Source organism: Chelmon rostratus, chromosome 14, assembly GCF_017976325.1.
Source record: "Chelmon rostratus isolate fCheRos1 chromosome 14, fCheRos1.pri, whole genome shotgun sequence".
Taxonomy (NCBI): domain Eukaryota; kingdom Metazoa; phylum Chordata; class Actinopteri; order Chaetodontiformes; family Chaetodontidae; genus Chelmon; species Chelmon rostratus.
Window position 1 is genome coordinate 9503964 of NC_055671.1, and position 17088 is coordinate 9521051.

The window sequence follows — 17088 nt, forward strand, 5'->3', positions numbered from 1 at the left end:
ATTCGAATGAGTCATCTGAACTAGTATAACTCACCAAATCACCATATAAGCATTTGATCAAGGACTTCCTTAAACTGTGCTGCACGTAGAGCGTGTTAATGGATCCCCTGCAGGCACAAAAAGCAGATGAGATCGAAGAGAGCTGAACAGAAACTGACTGTTGATATGTTTGCTATGTATCAGAGAAAGGCTTAAAACCACAGGAGTGTACACACTGGATGTCAGGTGACAAGCTGCAGCACAATAAGAGAAATGCACCTTCGTAAGAGAAGTTGCATCTACTAGACCTGTGCTCTATATAAACATATATCCTTGAATGGCCTTAGTAGGTCATTCAAGGATAATTGCATGTCATGTACTTTGGGGAGTTTTCAGGTAGTTTTCAATAAAAAAAGAGTTTGGGAAACATTTGAAAGTGCGATGCATTGGCTGGGTCAGACTACGTCATGTTTTCAACACAAAATGTGGCCCCCATCAAAGTAGTGAATGACAATGAAAAGGAAGAAACTGCCCTGAAACCACACCTCTGTTTCTTAGTAAGGTACACTCTTCCTGTTATGCACAGGTCACCTGATTTGATTTAGTTTGTTTTACTTAACATATTAAAAATATATGCAAAACATAGTCACTGAAAATGTCGAGTATAACAGTTAAGTTAAAGGATGACTTATTAACATTGCCGTACTCTTTCCAGGAGGAAGAAGACAGCAATACATAGGCACACACTCCCACCTATTACATCCATATATAGGTACATGTACACAAACACCCAGCAAAGTGTCCTCTGAACACACATACCTACATGCATACGCAACCATGCCTACACCCACATACATTTCTAAGTATTGTAACCTGCACACTTCCTGTTGTCACAGAACTGCAGAAAACACACTATTCTGCAATCAGCTGCTCTAAAGTGAAATCTGGCTGCATTCAAACCAGCATGAAAATCTACATGAATCCCTTTTTTGAGCGACATGGATTAACTTCCTCACATTGTGCCAATACCTCAAACCAGGCATATAGTGTTCAGAATTAGTTGACCTCATGCATGTGCACTGCTGCGTGCTTGCAAAACCACTGCACAGCACCCACTGATAGCTGCAGCACAGAGCACAGTTTTTCACTCTGATTACTTCAAAGGTATCTCAGATGGATGAATTTATCCACACCACAGGCCAAGATCTGACATTTCGACACTCTTATGACTTACAACAGTCCATATCATTGAGGTTTTTGCTGTCTCATTTCACAGCACAGGATGTCTTGGTAATATAACATTCAGCCCTCCAGTATGCTTCTGTCAGCGGTTGCTTAAAATACTGCCAATTACACATTCTGGCGTCTTTGTACACAATCCATTACAGATGAAGATAACTCAGATCCCAGCCCATGTAATGGAAACTTCACCTGATGCAGAACATGCATTAACTTCTCCTCGTACAGACATCAATGCCTTCACAATCTAAAGCTATTTATGTGATTAGGCAACCATACAAGTAAATTAATGTAAGATAAGAAATACATTTCTTTCTGTTGTAATTCTACCTCATTATATTATTATATCACTATCAGGGATTCACCGGTGACACCTTTCACCTTTGAGTGGATGGCACATTTCTGGCCCATGCCACAGTGGTTGACCTCTCAGGTGAAGCAAAAACGCGTCCGTGAAGAGACAGGTATCCCTTAGCAGGGTGAGGGATCCTGCAGGGGCTGGCCGACTGAGACCTCTGCAGCCTCTTCACGATGGCCGTCCGGTCTGAGGAGTTTCTCACTGAGTGTGACGAGCCGTTGGACCCGATGGATGCTGCAGGAAGTGATGGAGACCAGCAGCTGGAGCGCTTTGTGACAGATGATGCACCTGAGAAAACAATTGCTGATTTTTTCAGAAGGTATAGCTGTGCTGTGTGGAAGCCAAGCTCTTACACAACATTCACAGACCAGGTTGGATTTGCTTGGACAGATGTGACATTAAGGATGCATAGAGATGTATATCTGCAGGGTGTTTTGTTTTGATGGTGTTTTGTTTTTTGTTTTTTAAATGTGAGCAAACAGATCCAAACCTGATGGTGGGTAAGTGATTTGTGAGTCTGCGGGTTGGTAGTCGTCGGTCTCTAAACTTCGGCTGTTCCGAACAGCCTGGAGGGAGCGGAGGCTGGTCCGCAGAGGTGACCTGGTCCTGCCTGGTGATGTTGCTGCAAAACACATCAGGGGTCTTGCTCACATAAAGAATCTCAACTGCAAGGGTGTAAAGTTTCTCAAAAAATATTTTAACACACTTTTATAGACATTTTCTCTGGAAAATGTATTTATTACAAAATTTTATCAACAGAAGTGACATTTATATTGATGCAGTACCTGTATTTTTACTGAGGAACAGAAAGTTTCTCTCTTCTTCACGCAATCACACAAGAAAATACAAATCACAGCCCCTTACTCACACCTAACGGGGTCTCTGATAATACAGTAGGGTGTTGATGACAATAGAATAGAAAATGTCTGCAGCTGTGAGACCAAAAATACAGATAATTTAGAAACAGTGTGTGTGCTCTGTGTACCTTGGTTCTGAGTGAGCTTAAGCAGCTTGAACTGCGTGACTTGCTGGTGAAGTCTGGCCAGTTTTGGACTTTGGCAGCCCTGCTTAGCTACTGAAGCCTGTGACAGGCAAGGGGAAGAGCTCAGTGACGACAGAGCGGCCTGGTAAGAAGATGAAGATGAAGCCTCAGTATTATTTCCTGGAGTGAAGGCAGCAATATTTTCAACAGTGCTGTTAAAATGAGATTGAAACATCACTGGTGACTCAGGGCCTCTCCTGGACGAAACAGTGGCAGGCGTGGAAACATAGTCCTGTCTTAAACCTGGAAAATATGGACCAGAGTTATTGTAATCCAGCCTTCACTGAGTATGCGGTGCACACTAGATCATTAAAAACACTCTTCTGTACTCACTGGCTTCCTGTATACGGGCCATAATGTGGACATCTGTGATGTCCTGCAGTCTGTAGCTTGTGGTTATGGAGTCATGGGAGATGCTCAGCTCATTGTTATCTGTGCAGATGAATAAATGTAAAACATTTGCAACTAAAATATAAGATAAAGACAGTAATTTTGGATGCATACAAAGGTTGTGTATGTGTATAGATGGATTTGTCCTTAAAAATACATTTCTACATGTTGACTCATGATTTTATTTCTAGGCTCGATGTTGAGGAGTTCAGAGCTATTTCTCTGGGTATTTTGTATAAAAAGAAAAATCTCTCATTATTATATTACCTGTACTGTCAGAGATAATTGGTGTCGTCCTGACAGATGCTTTGCTCAGAGAGGAGCCCACAGAGACATTAACAGAACGCTGGAAATCTGCAGGACGTCTGTGGAGTTGACTGCTTGACTCTGACAATGCAGAGAGTTGGAATAAGTCAAACTAAACTGATCACCCTCACAAGAATCTTTTTTTTAAATCAAAGACAATGAGTGGGACTGTGCTGCTTGCTTACTTTGGTCCAGCCGAGTTATCAGTGAATGACACGCCGCCTCCATCTCGGGACTGGGGTTATCCAGGACGTGCCGAGACCATCCAAGAGCAGACTCGGTTCCCTCCGCAAACACCTGCTTCTTCGGAGACTCATATAACCTGTGAGGAGCACTTCATTCATTAAGAACATATCCCACTCAGGCTTCTATGTAAAGACCTGTACAGAAGGTTTTTCATGTCAAATACCAGTCAGACTGAGAGACTAGTTCTCCCGATAAACATCCACCACACTGCCCACTAACACCAACATGTCTCCTGAGGTGTATGGTGACCTGGACACTATATTCACCTTGGTTCATGTCTTCTTATTAACATTTAGCACTGTCTCATCCTTACTAGGACAAAACCAGACCACAAGTCTTGTCTCAGAGGTCTGACGGCACCTACCACTTCTCTTCATCCTTTACATCGTCCTCTACATCGAGGAGCTCGACCAAGTCCAAAGCAGACTCTTCCTCCTGTGACTCATCACTGTCCCAGAGGTCTTTCTGACAGTTTAAGTTGTACAACATCCCACCCATGACATTGCAAGGCAAGGGTGAATTACACCCTGACTTCAAACTATCTAGTCTTAGTCTAGCGTCCATGGCAAATGACCGATTGTTACAATTCTTGACTCTTGCTCGCTCAGCGTCTTTCCAGATGCTGCAGTATGGATCTGAGCCGCCCTCGGGCCTCGGAGAGCCGCTTTTCAACTCACTGCAGAGAGGATGATGGTTTGAACTTGCGTCAAACTCCGGTGGTGGCCGATGGCAAAAATACCGGCTCCAGTCGCTCTTCAGATGGTCTTGGAGCTCCATTGTTTTCTATATAAAAACCTTTTCACTTCTTCAAGCTCTAATCCAGTTTACGTGTTATTCCACCTCACTCGTCTATCATGAGGACATCGCCAAACCAGAATCTTCAAGAACCGGGATAAGTTAAAGTCGAAGTTCCAGTTATGGTAATTTTGCTCGGCCCGGACAGCAACTGTGCAGCTTCACCATACCATCTATTGACCCACATTTGTTGAGTAGGCCTGTTAAGTATAGACACTCAACAGATTGGATGGATTTAGAGAAGCATCATGAGCTTATGTGGATTAAAGAGTCCATGAGAGTTGCAACTAAGACTGAAAAAGACCCACTCAACAACACACCATCAAGACTGACATTGACAGCACAGCAGTTTATGTTCATTTTGCTTTGGCGTGGGGAGATACTGTTTCCTGTGCAGCTGGTTGATTCTTACATCAAATGCTGAATGTGTGTGGTTTATTGCTTACGGCTGTACCTGACTCACTTGTCACACCCAAGGAAGTTGTACTGAGAAGTGTGGTATCTCTCTCTCTCATGCACACACACACACACACACACACACACACAGAGGCAGATTAACACAAGATTTATAGCTTCCTGGACAGCCATGTGAAACCTTGAATTCTCCTCCTGTCTCACCCAAACCCCAGAGATCAAGTGCTGCTCTGTTTTTTCTTAACATTAACCATCAGTGGCAAATTTGCATTTGCTGTGTCAAGTGATGTTGTTGTAATTGGTCTTTTTAATCTCACAAAAATCTAACTAAAGAAGATGCACTGTAAGTGTTTACTGTAAACCAACTGATGAATGTCAGGCATTTAGTATATAGTCCACGTGTTCACTGCTCTTTGACATAAGGATGGATATTTACATGAACTTATACATGCAAAGGCAAATGACTTTTTTAAGTGGCAAAATCAAAAAACAATTAGTCAATTTTCAATTTAACAAAACAACACAAAGAAATTACCAGAAAAAGCTCTTTGACAGATTAGCATTACCATGCCTTGGCTAGCTAGCATGTTAACAGTTAGCTCTCTAGCTACTTGTAGCTCAACAATTAGCTCTGTAAACAAACCACACCAAGCTTCCGGGACTAAATATTCCTGCGAGGACACACGGACTAATTTCACTGTGCATTTTCTGGTGATGAGGTCTTTGGTCTTGGCAGTTACACAAAATGCGTATTTCCCCAAATGCTAAAAACATTCCCTCAACAGAAGAAACAGAAATAGCATTTCAGATATAATGTAAGTGTAATCATACTTTTGGCAATTTCCTTGCTGTTAATTAATGAGCTGAAAGTATTTCTAAACTAGGCATAAACAATTTTTGACCTCAGTGTCAGTGTTGTGTGTTAGCGCTGTGGCCCAGGGTCCATACAGTTAGTATATAACTTGCATTGACGCTCTTTTGTGGTGTCAGTAACATGAAAAATCTAGCTACATTATTAAAGAAGAAGAAGAACAACGCGAAGAAGAAGCTGTTGCTAAGTGTATAAATTAGCACTTAAACCTGCTCCTCCCACTGGCAGCACTGACAAGCCAGACAAGCCAGGTGAAGAGGAGGTAATTTCTCCTCCTCCCTGCTGCTGCTGCACTTGCGCCCTGCCTCCCCGCCCTTCACCTCGCCTCCCCCCGGCTTGTTTCCTTATCGTCATCGCTGATGTCGCCGTGTTACACTCGCTAGGTACCATCACCGGCCGACTGCACTTCCACAACTGCCACAACAAACTACAGCAATATGGTGTACTTCCGAGAGGACTATACCGTGTAAAATGTGGAATAAGCAGCGGCAATCAAAACAGTGAAGGACCACCTGTGCCGCGGGGGAAATGCAGGACGAAAGCGGCAAAGCAGCAGCCGGGAGCCCCGCAGTAGTCAGTGCAACCACAGCGCAGGTAGGGACGGAGGTTTACTTTTCGGGCTCTTCGTGTGTGTTCAAATCAAACATACCCCCGTGTGTTGGTGTGAGACCTAGATTAGACCTTGAAAGCAACGTGGGACCCCTTTACGAGCGCTTTAATGTCACCTTCCGGTGCTCCCAGGGGTGTAGCGGTGGTGGCAGGAAAGGTAAAATGTCTTTAGATGAAGCAGTCTAACCTGTCCGTCCACATTGTCCACAGGCTCGTCTTCAGCTGCAACACTACAAACACTGTAGACAGCAGAGATAAAGCTTGAACTTGCTCAACAGATGTGTTTGCCCAGACTTTTCTCAGCTGATTATCAGCACTTATTTTCAGCAGTTAGTGAAAGTAAATTGAATTACATATTCAGGTTTTAAGAGCTGAGGCGATCAGATGATTGATCGTTTAGTCGATGCACAGACCATTTATAACAATCACAATAACAATACGTCGACTGATTGTTGCTTAATTTTTTTCATAGAAATAAATACCAAACATTTCCAAGTTCCAGCTTCTCAGCTGTCAGTTGTTGTTTTTTTTTTAACTCCATAATTCTGTGATAAATGTTTTGTCAGATAAAAGCTCTTTTCTGGTTAAGTAAAGTTGTATGAATGTTTTAATGATTAGTCGATTAATCAAGAAAGTAACAAATAATCAGATTCATACAAATAATCAGCAGATTAATTGATTTTGAAAATAGTCATTAGTGTAGACATAAGGCTTCTTGTGTTATTTATCTACAAATAATCTTTTACCAGATGATGATGATGATGAATAAACTCAAGAAGAACTCAACTTTAAGCACAACCTTTAATGCTGTTTATTGAATTTTATTCAGGCGTCTACTCTAGGCACTGTAATAGGTTTAGCATAGTCCTCTGTTATGTTATGTTGACACAACTACACAGCTGTGCATAGTTCCTCAGTTCCTGTGTCCTGTTTGATGTCTCTATGCCTGCGTATGTTTACATATATTGTCTTTGTGCGTGTAGAACTTGGGGATGCAAGAAATCTCGAAGACACTGCACTTTGGATGCCTCAAAACTTGAGCAAAATTTTAATAAAGATGTATTTGTGCCGTTGGATGACTTATTCATCTTTAGACACGTGACAGCACGTAAAGCAGAAACCCTGCTGTTATCTCAGTCAGACTTCCTCCCGGTGACCTGACATGAGAAAATAGTTCCTCATGTTTTGAGGTGAATCGCCCGCGGGGAGGAAGAGGAAGTCCACTTGGTGGTTTTCACACCTGATGAGTTGGATAGACAGACTAAACCTTACACAAAGCTTGTTTTACTGTTCAAGTAAAAGACCACTTACAGCACCTCTGAGCAAATGTCCGGTGTTTTTACTTGGTAATGATTAATTAATTGGACTAATGGTTTCTACACTGTTCTATAAAATCCACATATAACCAACTTGACTCCCTAAGCAAAGAGAATTGGCCAATTCCACATTTGTATTGATGTCTGTGTTACTGTATATCTCTGCTCTGACTGCTTCTTTCACCGTCTTAAAAATGTGATTTTTATTTTCTCTAGAATTCAGTTCATTTGAACGGTCATACTGTCACTCAAAATGGCCACAACCCGACAGCTACACCTGCACCGCAGCCAGAGTTTGAATCCCAATCCCAGAGTCCTGCACCTGCTCCGACCACGATCGTCCCGAGGGAACAGTGGGGAGGGAAGTACGAGTTCCTGCTCTCCTGTATTGGATACTGCGTGGGACTGGGGAATGTGTGGCGGTTCCCGTACCTTTGTTATCGAAATGGAGGAGGTGAGCAGTCTGCAAGCATGTTCACTGCCCTCTGAAGTCTCAGATGCTTTACATGCCTGGGTGTGTGTGTATGTCTGTAAAGATTTGTTACACCCATTTGGGCAAGAGCCATTCTTCGCCCTACCCTTGGGTGTGCGCCTTCCTCCTAATCATGCTGGCTTATTTTGCACACTCTGTCCAGAGCTCTCTAAGGCAGCCTTTTTGAACTGGGAGCTTGAACACAAAGCATTTCTTAATCCTCTAAATAGAGACAGAGTTTTCCCTGATTACATACCAGACCAGACACGAAGGCTTTCTTACCCAGCCTTATGTGCTATGCATCTTCATCTGAAATCAAACATGTTGGAGCTTGACTAACACTAAAGCAGAATAACATCTGTTGGCGAAGCTGCCACCTAGGCAAGTTATACAAGCCTACCTGCACAAAAAAGTCATTGCAATGGATGTCTCCCCCCAACACCACCCTTCCTTAGACTGTTTCTATTCTTCACAGGTGTGTTTCTCATCCCCTACTTCATAATGCTGTTTTTTACGGGTGTTCCACTCTTCCTCATGGAGCTGAGTTTAGGCCAGTATGGAGCAGCTGGCCCCATCACTGTGTGGAAATGCTGCCCCCTGCTCAAAGGTAATGCCCTCTTGTATCATGCTTTGTAGCCCAGTAAATTACACGGTAATTTAGTCATACAGTCTTGTGGCTGATATATTTATTCTCCAGGAATGTTGAGCGTCCAGTTTGAACCATCCGTATTGATTCAAGTAAGCAGTCAGTGCGCAGCGTCGTCAAGGAAAATAACTGGCTGACTCACATAATTTTGCCACCTCACTACACTACGTCATGTGGCTAACACGAGAAATTCCTGAGAGTGCTGATGACAGTTGCTAAATATGAACATCTGATAAAGAAACCTGCAGGAACTGTCTTTGAACCAAAAATAGAGCCAGAATATCGGGTTTTATCACAATGCGAGTTTATTTTGAACTGGAAAGATGAGCAGTGGGTTGGCAGACTGAATGAGGAGAGCTTTGAGATGGAGCTCCCTCAAGTGTTACAAAAGGAAATGAACAGTTTCTGGTTAACAAGCGCAACATTAAGTGTCTGGAATGCAGTATTTATGGGATGATAAAGGGTTAATTAAATATATTTTTTGTTTCTGCAAATACAGCTACCACTTAATACAACAGGGAGTTCATAGCTACCTGTAGACAAAGATGAACCAACTCATATTTCACACAGTATCCTTACACCATAGTGTCCAGTATATGCTGGTCTTTCTGAGATATTCAAGGCTGTGTCTCTTCTTGCAGGTATCGGCATTGGAATGCTGTGTGTGTCCACGCTGGTGTGTCTCTACTATAACGTCATTATAGCGTGGACGTTTTACTACCTGGGCAGCTCGTTCCAGAGCCCTCTGCCCTGGTCCTGTGATGCTGTAGCCAATATAGGTCTATGTGGTAACAGCACCACTGGCAATAGTTCCACTGGTAAAGTCCTCAGCCCCACAGAAATCTTCTGGAAGTAAGTGTGTCTTTACACTATCATTCACCTCTCTTATTTGTAAAAACAATCGAGCCTGCTCTGCAAGTTTATACAGCCTGTTTTTAAATGGATGACCCCAGGTCCCTCATCACCGTAGACTTCCTCCAACTGTAAAATGTCTACTGTGCATTTCCATGCAGGTTCATGTTATTTATATTCACGTAAGTGCTATTTTACATACTGTATATGCCCACTCCTTTTTTACATACTTGTAAATGGCTCTGGCAGTATGCTGCGCATGCACACACACACACACACACACACACACACACACACACACATTTTGTTCAAGTACTTTCTTCAACAAACACAAGTATTGTTCACAACGACTGGAATCTTCAAACTAAGCTGTCACCCTTTCAGCTGATATGACTGAGGACCAGGAAATACAATACATTATATTGTGTAACACCTGCATCATTATGATGTTGTAAGGCATTATGACTATAATACTTTACAAGTTACTTCTCAATTGTCTGAATAAATTTTGTCTGAAAGGCTGTACGGTGTTGTGAACATGGTGAAAAAGTTGTTTCAGTCATCCATGGTGCCTTGATGACAACGTACTGACTGCTTCTGTTAAAAGTAGGTTTATTGATATACAGCAAACAAACCAAAGGGCTCAGACTGAGGCGAGTTACAACATGTAGGTCAGACTGTTTGTTGACCCTATCACTAGAACCTACTCTCAAAAAGGGCATGGCAGGTATTCAGAGACACTGAAAGAGGCCATTTCTCTATTGAACTCAGGCTCCTCTCCTCATCCCCACTTCCCACAGCTTACTGACGTGCCCAACACTGAACACTTTTTTCTTAATTGTTACTGTGCACTTAATACTTGTGTATTTCTTTTTTTTTTAGCATTCTAACTATTTATTGTGTTATTTTATCTTTTATGTTTTAATTGAGATCTGTGTAGAGGCATTGTGACATGTGACACCACACCCTGAAACAGTCAGAGCACTGTGTTCATAAGACTTTATAACCTTTCATGCAAAATGGATAAAGTAATTATAAGCATTAGCAATACTTGACATTGTAAAGTATGATGATCATATGTGTTATGCCTGTACTGTATATTATACACTATTTAGGCCTATAGCATCTCTTTTAATGCCTTATGTATGTGCTGTAATACATTATACAAATACATTATAGATATGGGCTTCATAGAAAATGTTACTAGTATTATTATTATTTTGTGCTGCTGTCTTGTAGCACTCATGGTGTATGACAAGTGGACTAAAATGTAAGACTTAATGACGTAAAACAATCAGGAAAAATATTTGAATGTTTTCTTATGTTCAGCTAATGTGTAATCAGTGTGTCAATAGGTGTGGTAGGAACTGTGCTGATTTTTGTTTTTTATGTTTGTCTTTTGTGTGTTGCAGTGAGCGTGTGCTGGGTGTAGTGCACAGTGAGGGCCTTCATGACCCCGGCCCTGTGCGGTGGCCCCTGGCCCTGTGCCTCCTGGCTGCCTGGATCGTCATCTTCCTGTGCATGCTCAAGGGTATCCGCAGCTCTGGCAAGGTGAATCAACACAGTGTTGTTATTGTCTGCTCCCACAAAACACACACATATGCAAAAACACACACACACACACACAAACACACAATCCTGCCCTTGCTGCCATACCTTGCACTAATGTGCATCTGTGCTTTCTGTGGTTTCAGGTGGTTTATGTAACAGCTACCTTCCCATACTTTGTGCTCATTGTATTAATAATCAGAGGTGCTACACTGGAGGGCTCTCTTCAAGGCGTCGCTTTCTACCTCACACCAGACTGGAACCGATTAGCTAATGCACAGGTAATTCTGATGGAAGACTGGTGAGGCTGAGGAGTCTGTGAATGCAATGTTTTGTTGCTGTGTTAAAAATAACATAGATATTTTCAGTGTTTAAAGCACATTTCTGTCTGATGCATTACAGGTGTGGAATGATGCAGCCTCACAGATCTTCTACTCCTTAGGTATTGGAGTTGGAGGGCTGCTTTCTATGGCCTCTTACAATAAGTTTGACAATAACGTCATCAGGTGAGTTTGTGCCATTCACTCTGTTGTTGCAGCCAGGATGGGTTCAGCTTTTTAATCGTGGTTCTTTTGATTTCAGGGACACTTTGATTATCACCACAGGAAACTGCAGCACCAGCTTCTTTGCAGGATTTGCTATCTTCTCAATTCTGGGTCACATGGCATGGAAGAAGGGAGTGCCTGTTGGAGAGGTGGCAGATACAGGTAGCTACTGTGCTAATTTTTCTCAGTAATCCTGTGACTCTTCTTTCATCCAGACATCTGAACTGACTGAATAAAGCTTTTTTGTGACCCATACTGTGTGTATTGTATTGAACGTCCATGTTGCGCGTTGCCTTCTTGAACTTGTGTTCTTTTTTGCCTTCAGGTCCTGGGTTAGCCTTCGTCGCATACCCAGAGGCCCTTGCTCTGCTGCCAGGCTCGGTCTTCTGGTCCATTATGTTCTTCCTCATGCTCTTTATGCTAGGGATCGATACGCTGGTAAGGCTGCACACACCACACAAAGATATGAGCGGAAAGAAAGAGGAATACGTCCACCTCCTTCTATTTGATACCTGCTGTTCTTTGCCTCACAGTTTGGCAACATGGAGGGCATCACTACGGCCGTGCTGGATGAGTTTCCGCAGCTCAGAATGAACGCGCTGCACAAGTCCTTGTTCTTGGGCGCCCTGTGTTTTGGCTTCTACCTGATGGGTCTCCTGTTAGTGACCAATGTGAGTGTGTTTTTAGTGTTGCTGCAAAATGCATCTTTCTCTGTGATCCCATGACCCACATTTCCTATACTGTCTGTGTCTTCATAGGGTGGGATTTACTGGTTCACTCTCATTGACTCCTTCAGCACTAGTTTTGGCCTCATCATCATCACCCTCTTCATGTGCATTGGCATCTCCTTCTTCTATGGTAGTCCATCTCACACCCCTAACCTTCACGTGAAAGTCCTCTAACACATCAGTCCTACAGTCATCCAGGACATGTGATGTTAAGCAAGTTGTAAAAGAAAAAGAAAGCTTGATTTACTGTGCTGTGAAGGCGACATCAAATCCGGTTTCTGTTTTACAACTGCACTGACATTGAACTGTTTTTAACTGCTACTCTCTATATTTGCCATTTTCTTGTTTTTACAACACATTGGACACATTATCCGTTGTGCCCTCTTGTCACGATAATGTCTTGCTTGTTCCTAATATGCACCTCTTCATGAACTTTTCTATTAGGAGTAAACCAGTTTTGTCAAGACATCATTGATATGATCTGCCACTGCCCTCCCTGGTGCAGCAAAGTGCTGCTTTACTTCAAAGCATGCTGGGTTTTCTGCACTCCGTTTCTTCTTCTGGTGAGTGAATACATCTGTATTAATACTGATAGTTGTCAGTAGACACAGGTACAATGTGACGTCAACATTGGTTCTCCATAATTAGTATGACAAATGCTTTTCAGAAGATCTCTTAAGGTTCGTAGATGCAGCTGGCTTGTTGTTTTATCTGCTTTCCAAAATCCAAATGCACAGAAGTTGACATGATTTATACAATTTGTCAGGGTGGTTGTGTTATAGTGTAAGAACTCTGCATCTTTCAGCTATAAGGCTGCTCATGAGTGAGTAGACAACAGCATATTGATCAGGTGTATTGATTTTTAACAACTAACAGTTTGGCTGATCTGTTTTGGTGGCAGAAATTCATTTCGGGGTCACCTGCTTCCTCCTTTTGGTTCTTCGTGATTCTCACATTTATTGAATTTAGCAAGAGTTTGTTGTTGAATTTGTTTTTGCACTTCAAAACCTCTTCAAATCACTGGTTTCACTGTTTGGATAAAAATCAATACAGACTCTGTGGAGTCCCTGAAACTCTGTAGTTTTTTTGTTTTGAGGGAATAAAGAACATTATTTTTCACTGGCAGTCAAAAATGCATTGTGTGAGGTTAGAAGTAAACACTAAGAAATATGGTTAGAATTATTTTGCCAAATTGGTAATTATGAGTATGTCCAAGTAATGAACTTCATGCTATTGCTGAGGGAAAGTTCATATGACAGTATTGTTGATTTGTATCAGTTGCACAGTCCATGTTAAGTTACTCCCTCTATTATTTCAGTCACTCTTGTCACCTACAGCACCATTCCCAGTAAGGCTGACTGATATAGAAATACCCTGATGCCACCTTTTATTGTAATGCATTGTTGCACTTACAGTCAAAGAGTAATCTGATGAGGGTGCTGTTTTAGTGAGTTAAAAATATGACATCAAATGAATGAAGAGTTTGTAGACTGAAGGAGAACAAAGATAATAACTCAATTACCAACTGAAAGAAAAGTTCCATCGAGGAAACTAAAATAACATCACTGCTTTCAAATGTAGTCAGCTGTGCTGGAATCTTCACAACCACAGATGTGAATAATTCAAAGGACAAACTGACATTCAATCTGTGTTCCCCCTGTAGTGTTTGTCTGCTGGCCTTCTCTGTCACTCTTCTGCTGCTGTCAGGGCTTTTTGTTTGGATGAAAGGTTCCTCTGCTCACTCTGTGCCTTTCCCCTCTCGGCTATAGTTCATCCTGACCTACATCTTTATTGAGATGTACAACACACCGCTCCACTACGGGTCGTATGTGTATCCACGCTGGGGTAAAGCGCTGGGTGTGTGCATAGGTGCGACCTGCTGTCTACAGATCCTCATCTGGGCCATTGTAGCCATGAGCAAGGAAACTGGAAGTCTGAAAGACGTCAGTATCACCTGTCATACTGTCACAGTTACACCTCTGTCATGCTATAACTGTACAGCTCAAGCAGATTGTCACTGTTGTACCTGTTTAAATATATTGTATAAATAGATGAAATAGCCCATGTAGGCAGGTTTATGACTGTCTTCTTCCTCTTTTTTTGCAGCGTTTCCAGAAATCGATTCGACCTCTTAATTCCTGGAGGGTAAACAACATGAACAGCTCCGCGAGAGCACAGGAGCGCATGGAGCCCGAGAGAGTGGAGGCTCCGTTCACTGTCACGCTCACAGACATGGACTTCAATGCAATGACGTGGGAGGTTGGAAGCCAGGCGTGATGGCACGGACAGAGCAGTGATGAACGCACAGTGATGAGAAAACTACGTTGTCAAGAGACAGGAATTTCTTATTATGTTATTTGCCCCAGCTTGGTTCTGGTGGCCAGACTGTGTGTCCTGCAGGGCAGTATGGATTAATTGTTTTATTTATACTGTTATCATATTTTTTTGATTGTTTACTTTTTTTAACGTTGTGTAGAATATATAGTTCTGAGATGGCACAGTACGATACTACCAGGGCATTTGGATGATGCTGATCTTGCAGTGTATCTGCAGATCTTGATATCATTAGTGTGTAATGAATTTTTACTGAGAGCAATCAACAGCAGCAGAGGGACCAGATTCAGTTTTTTAACGTACAAACAGGAGGGACAAAAAAAGTACACTGACTGTTGACCGGACCTGGAGAGGTGACTTCAAGTCCTCAGCCTGCCAGACTAAAAGGTGCTGATGACTCAGTCACACAGAGGAATGTGTTGAGTCCTTTTCACTTTTTAAAATGAATGATTGCTGAAATTATTGCTATAAATAAATACATTTTTTAAATCTTGCCAAATGAACATTTAAGCACTAACTATGTGTTTGTATTATAGTAAACACTCAAGTGTCTTGTCTGACCATCTGCATTTCAAATTTACTCTTGATTTGTTGCTCTGAATATTGATATTGATCAAATCAATAACATTGATTGTAACATTTACTACAGCCTATAGTAGTATTGTAGACTGGCTTTTAAGTGGGAAGTTTCTAACTTTCCTTTGTTATCTTTAGAAGGAAAGTGATAGGAGTCAGTGGCTGTCTGCACAGATGTAGGTTTTTAGTTTTTTTTATGTTTACTGGAACTTAGCTTTTACAGTCCTTCACTATCAATTCCCCCCTCTGCTATTTATTATCAGAAAGCCCCTCTAAGGTCATTGTATGTCACTGGTAAAATGTATTGTCTGGAAAGGCACTCGTCGGGTAAATGTGTTATTCTCATGAGAACTTGATTAATATGAAGATATCAATCTTGCTAACATTTTTCACAACTATCAGAGGCCACAAATGTTTCTCTGATTTGAGGGCCTGCTTTGAGAAGAAATCAGAAGTCGCTGCTTAAATGTTATTTATTGGCAAATTGCCCATAATGCTTAACTGATAAATGTTATTTGGCAGTCAGGTCAATGTATTTTTTTAGTAGACATGATATTAAACTTGGGACTGAAAGGAAAGAGTAATGTGAATACCCTACCTAAATGACCAGAGAAATAACATTTGTTAATCATACTAGTTGCACTTCTCTCACAGAGGGCTTTAAATGGCCAAAAGATTTAAATTTGGTTAGCTGATGAAAATTCTCTGTTTTTTCGGCTGTTTACTCAAAAAGTTTTCGTGGGCATACAGAACCTGTTGTCCAATTGCAAATAAGTAGATGATAACAGACAAAAACTTGCTCTCTTTCAAATCATGTTTCAGGCAGGATTGTGACTTGTAAACCTTCAATTAAGAACATTTTATTATCCTTTGTTTTAGGATTGTGTGTCATGTCATGAAACTCCTTTAATTTTAAGTAATCTTTTTGCCTTTGTACACATTGTTGCCTTTCTCTTGTATAGTTTATTGCTGTGAATAATAATTAAATATTGTCAGTCCTCACATCTTTATAGAACTATTCATTTGTTGTGGCTTATGTGCTGATTAGATGACTATATAGCCAAAATCGTAATAAACATGGTAACCTTAACAGTCAGTGATGTGGTGTCCTGCTGGTGTGTGTGTTTAGTAAGGAGAGACACATATCCAGGATACACACAAGAAAATACTCACAGGAAAAAATAATATTACATTCAATAAGGCAATAAAGACATTTTTCTATAAGTCTGACCCAAAGTTTTGTGAAACCTCAGTCATTTGAAATAATTTATAGATTTTACCACCAGAGGGCAATGGTTGCCTTAGAGTAGGGTGCAGGATAGGCACATGTAATCCAGTCTCTTAATTAAACTTGATCTATAACATGAAAGAGACGTTTTTACAGAAAGAAATGTTTACAGCTTATGGACAATGCTGAAATAGGTGTTCCCTTGAAAAGTGTTACATCAGTGCAACATGTAAAAATAAGCGGAACAAACATACACGATGTAAAGATCAAGTGAAAGGAGGGCACAGAGAATAACGACGATGAAGAACTACTTAAACTGAAATGACTAGTCGCCTATAGCTTCGGGCGGTGACCACTCTGAATGGTCCGGATGGCGGGATAAATGCTAATGAGCGGATGTTGCGTAGATGTTTTCCCGCGTTTTCATCTCGTGCGTTTGGGTTAGTTCGATTGCGGTCTGTCAAGAGATCCCGGTGAGGTAGCACTGCACACTGTTCATCACCACATACGGCTTAATATAAATGTAAGGCTGTAACGCTGTCATCTAACGTTAGAGTCCACAGCACAGGTATTAAATACAGACAATTATCAGAA

General features: G+C 41.5%; 2 protein-coding genes across 2 annotated transcripts; one reads left to right on the forward strand and one right to left on the reverse strand.

Annotated features, from left to right (window-relative positions):
• Positions 1 to 763: 763 nt before the first annotated feature.
• On the reverse strand, positions 764 to 4337 carry LOC121617844 (SLAIN motif-containing protein-like). The gene is made up of 8 exons (XM_041953086.1): positions 3925 to 4337; positions 3500 to 3648; positions 3276 to 3395; positions 2952 to 3050; positions 2797 to 2861; positions 2562 to 2700; positions 2067 to 2198; positions 764 to 1810 (listed from the first exon to the last, which is right to left on the reverse strand). Exons 1-8 carry the CDS (start codon positions 4335 to 4337, stop codon positions 1596 to 1598), a joined length of 1332 nt encoding a protein of 443 aa, XP_041809020.1. The 3' UTR covers positions 764 to 1595.
• A 1627-nt stretch (positions 4338 to 5964) lies between these two features.
• slc6a7 (solute carrier family 6 member 7) lies at positions 5965 to 16429 on the forward strand. The gene is made up of 14 exons (XM_041953085.1): positions 5965 to 6234; positions 7782 to 8019; positions 8513 to 8644; positions 9325 to 9535; positions 10948 to 11086; positions 11230 to 11364; positions 11486 to 11589; positions 11666 to 11790; positions 11954 to 12066; positions 12162 to 12299; positions 12387 to 12486; positions 12801 to 12919; positions 14126 to 14299; positions 14463 to 16429. Exons 1-14 carry the CDS (start codon positions 6169 to 6171, stop codon positions 14631 to 14633), a joined length of 1965 nt encoding a protein of 654 aa, XP_041809019.1. The 5' UTR covers positions 5965 to 6168; the 3' UTR covers positions 14634 to 16429.
• The last annotated feature ends 659 nt before the right edge of the window (positions 16430 to 17088 follow it).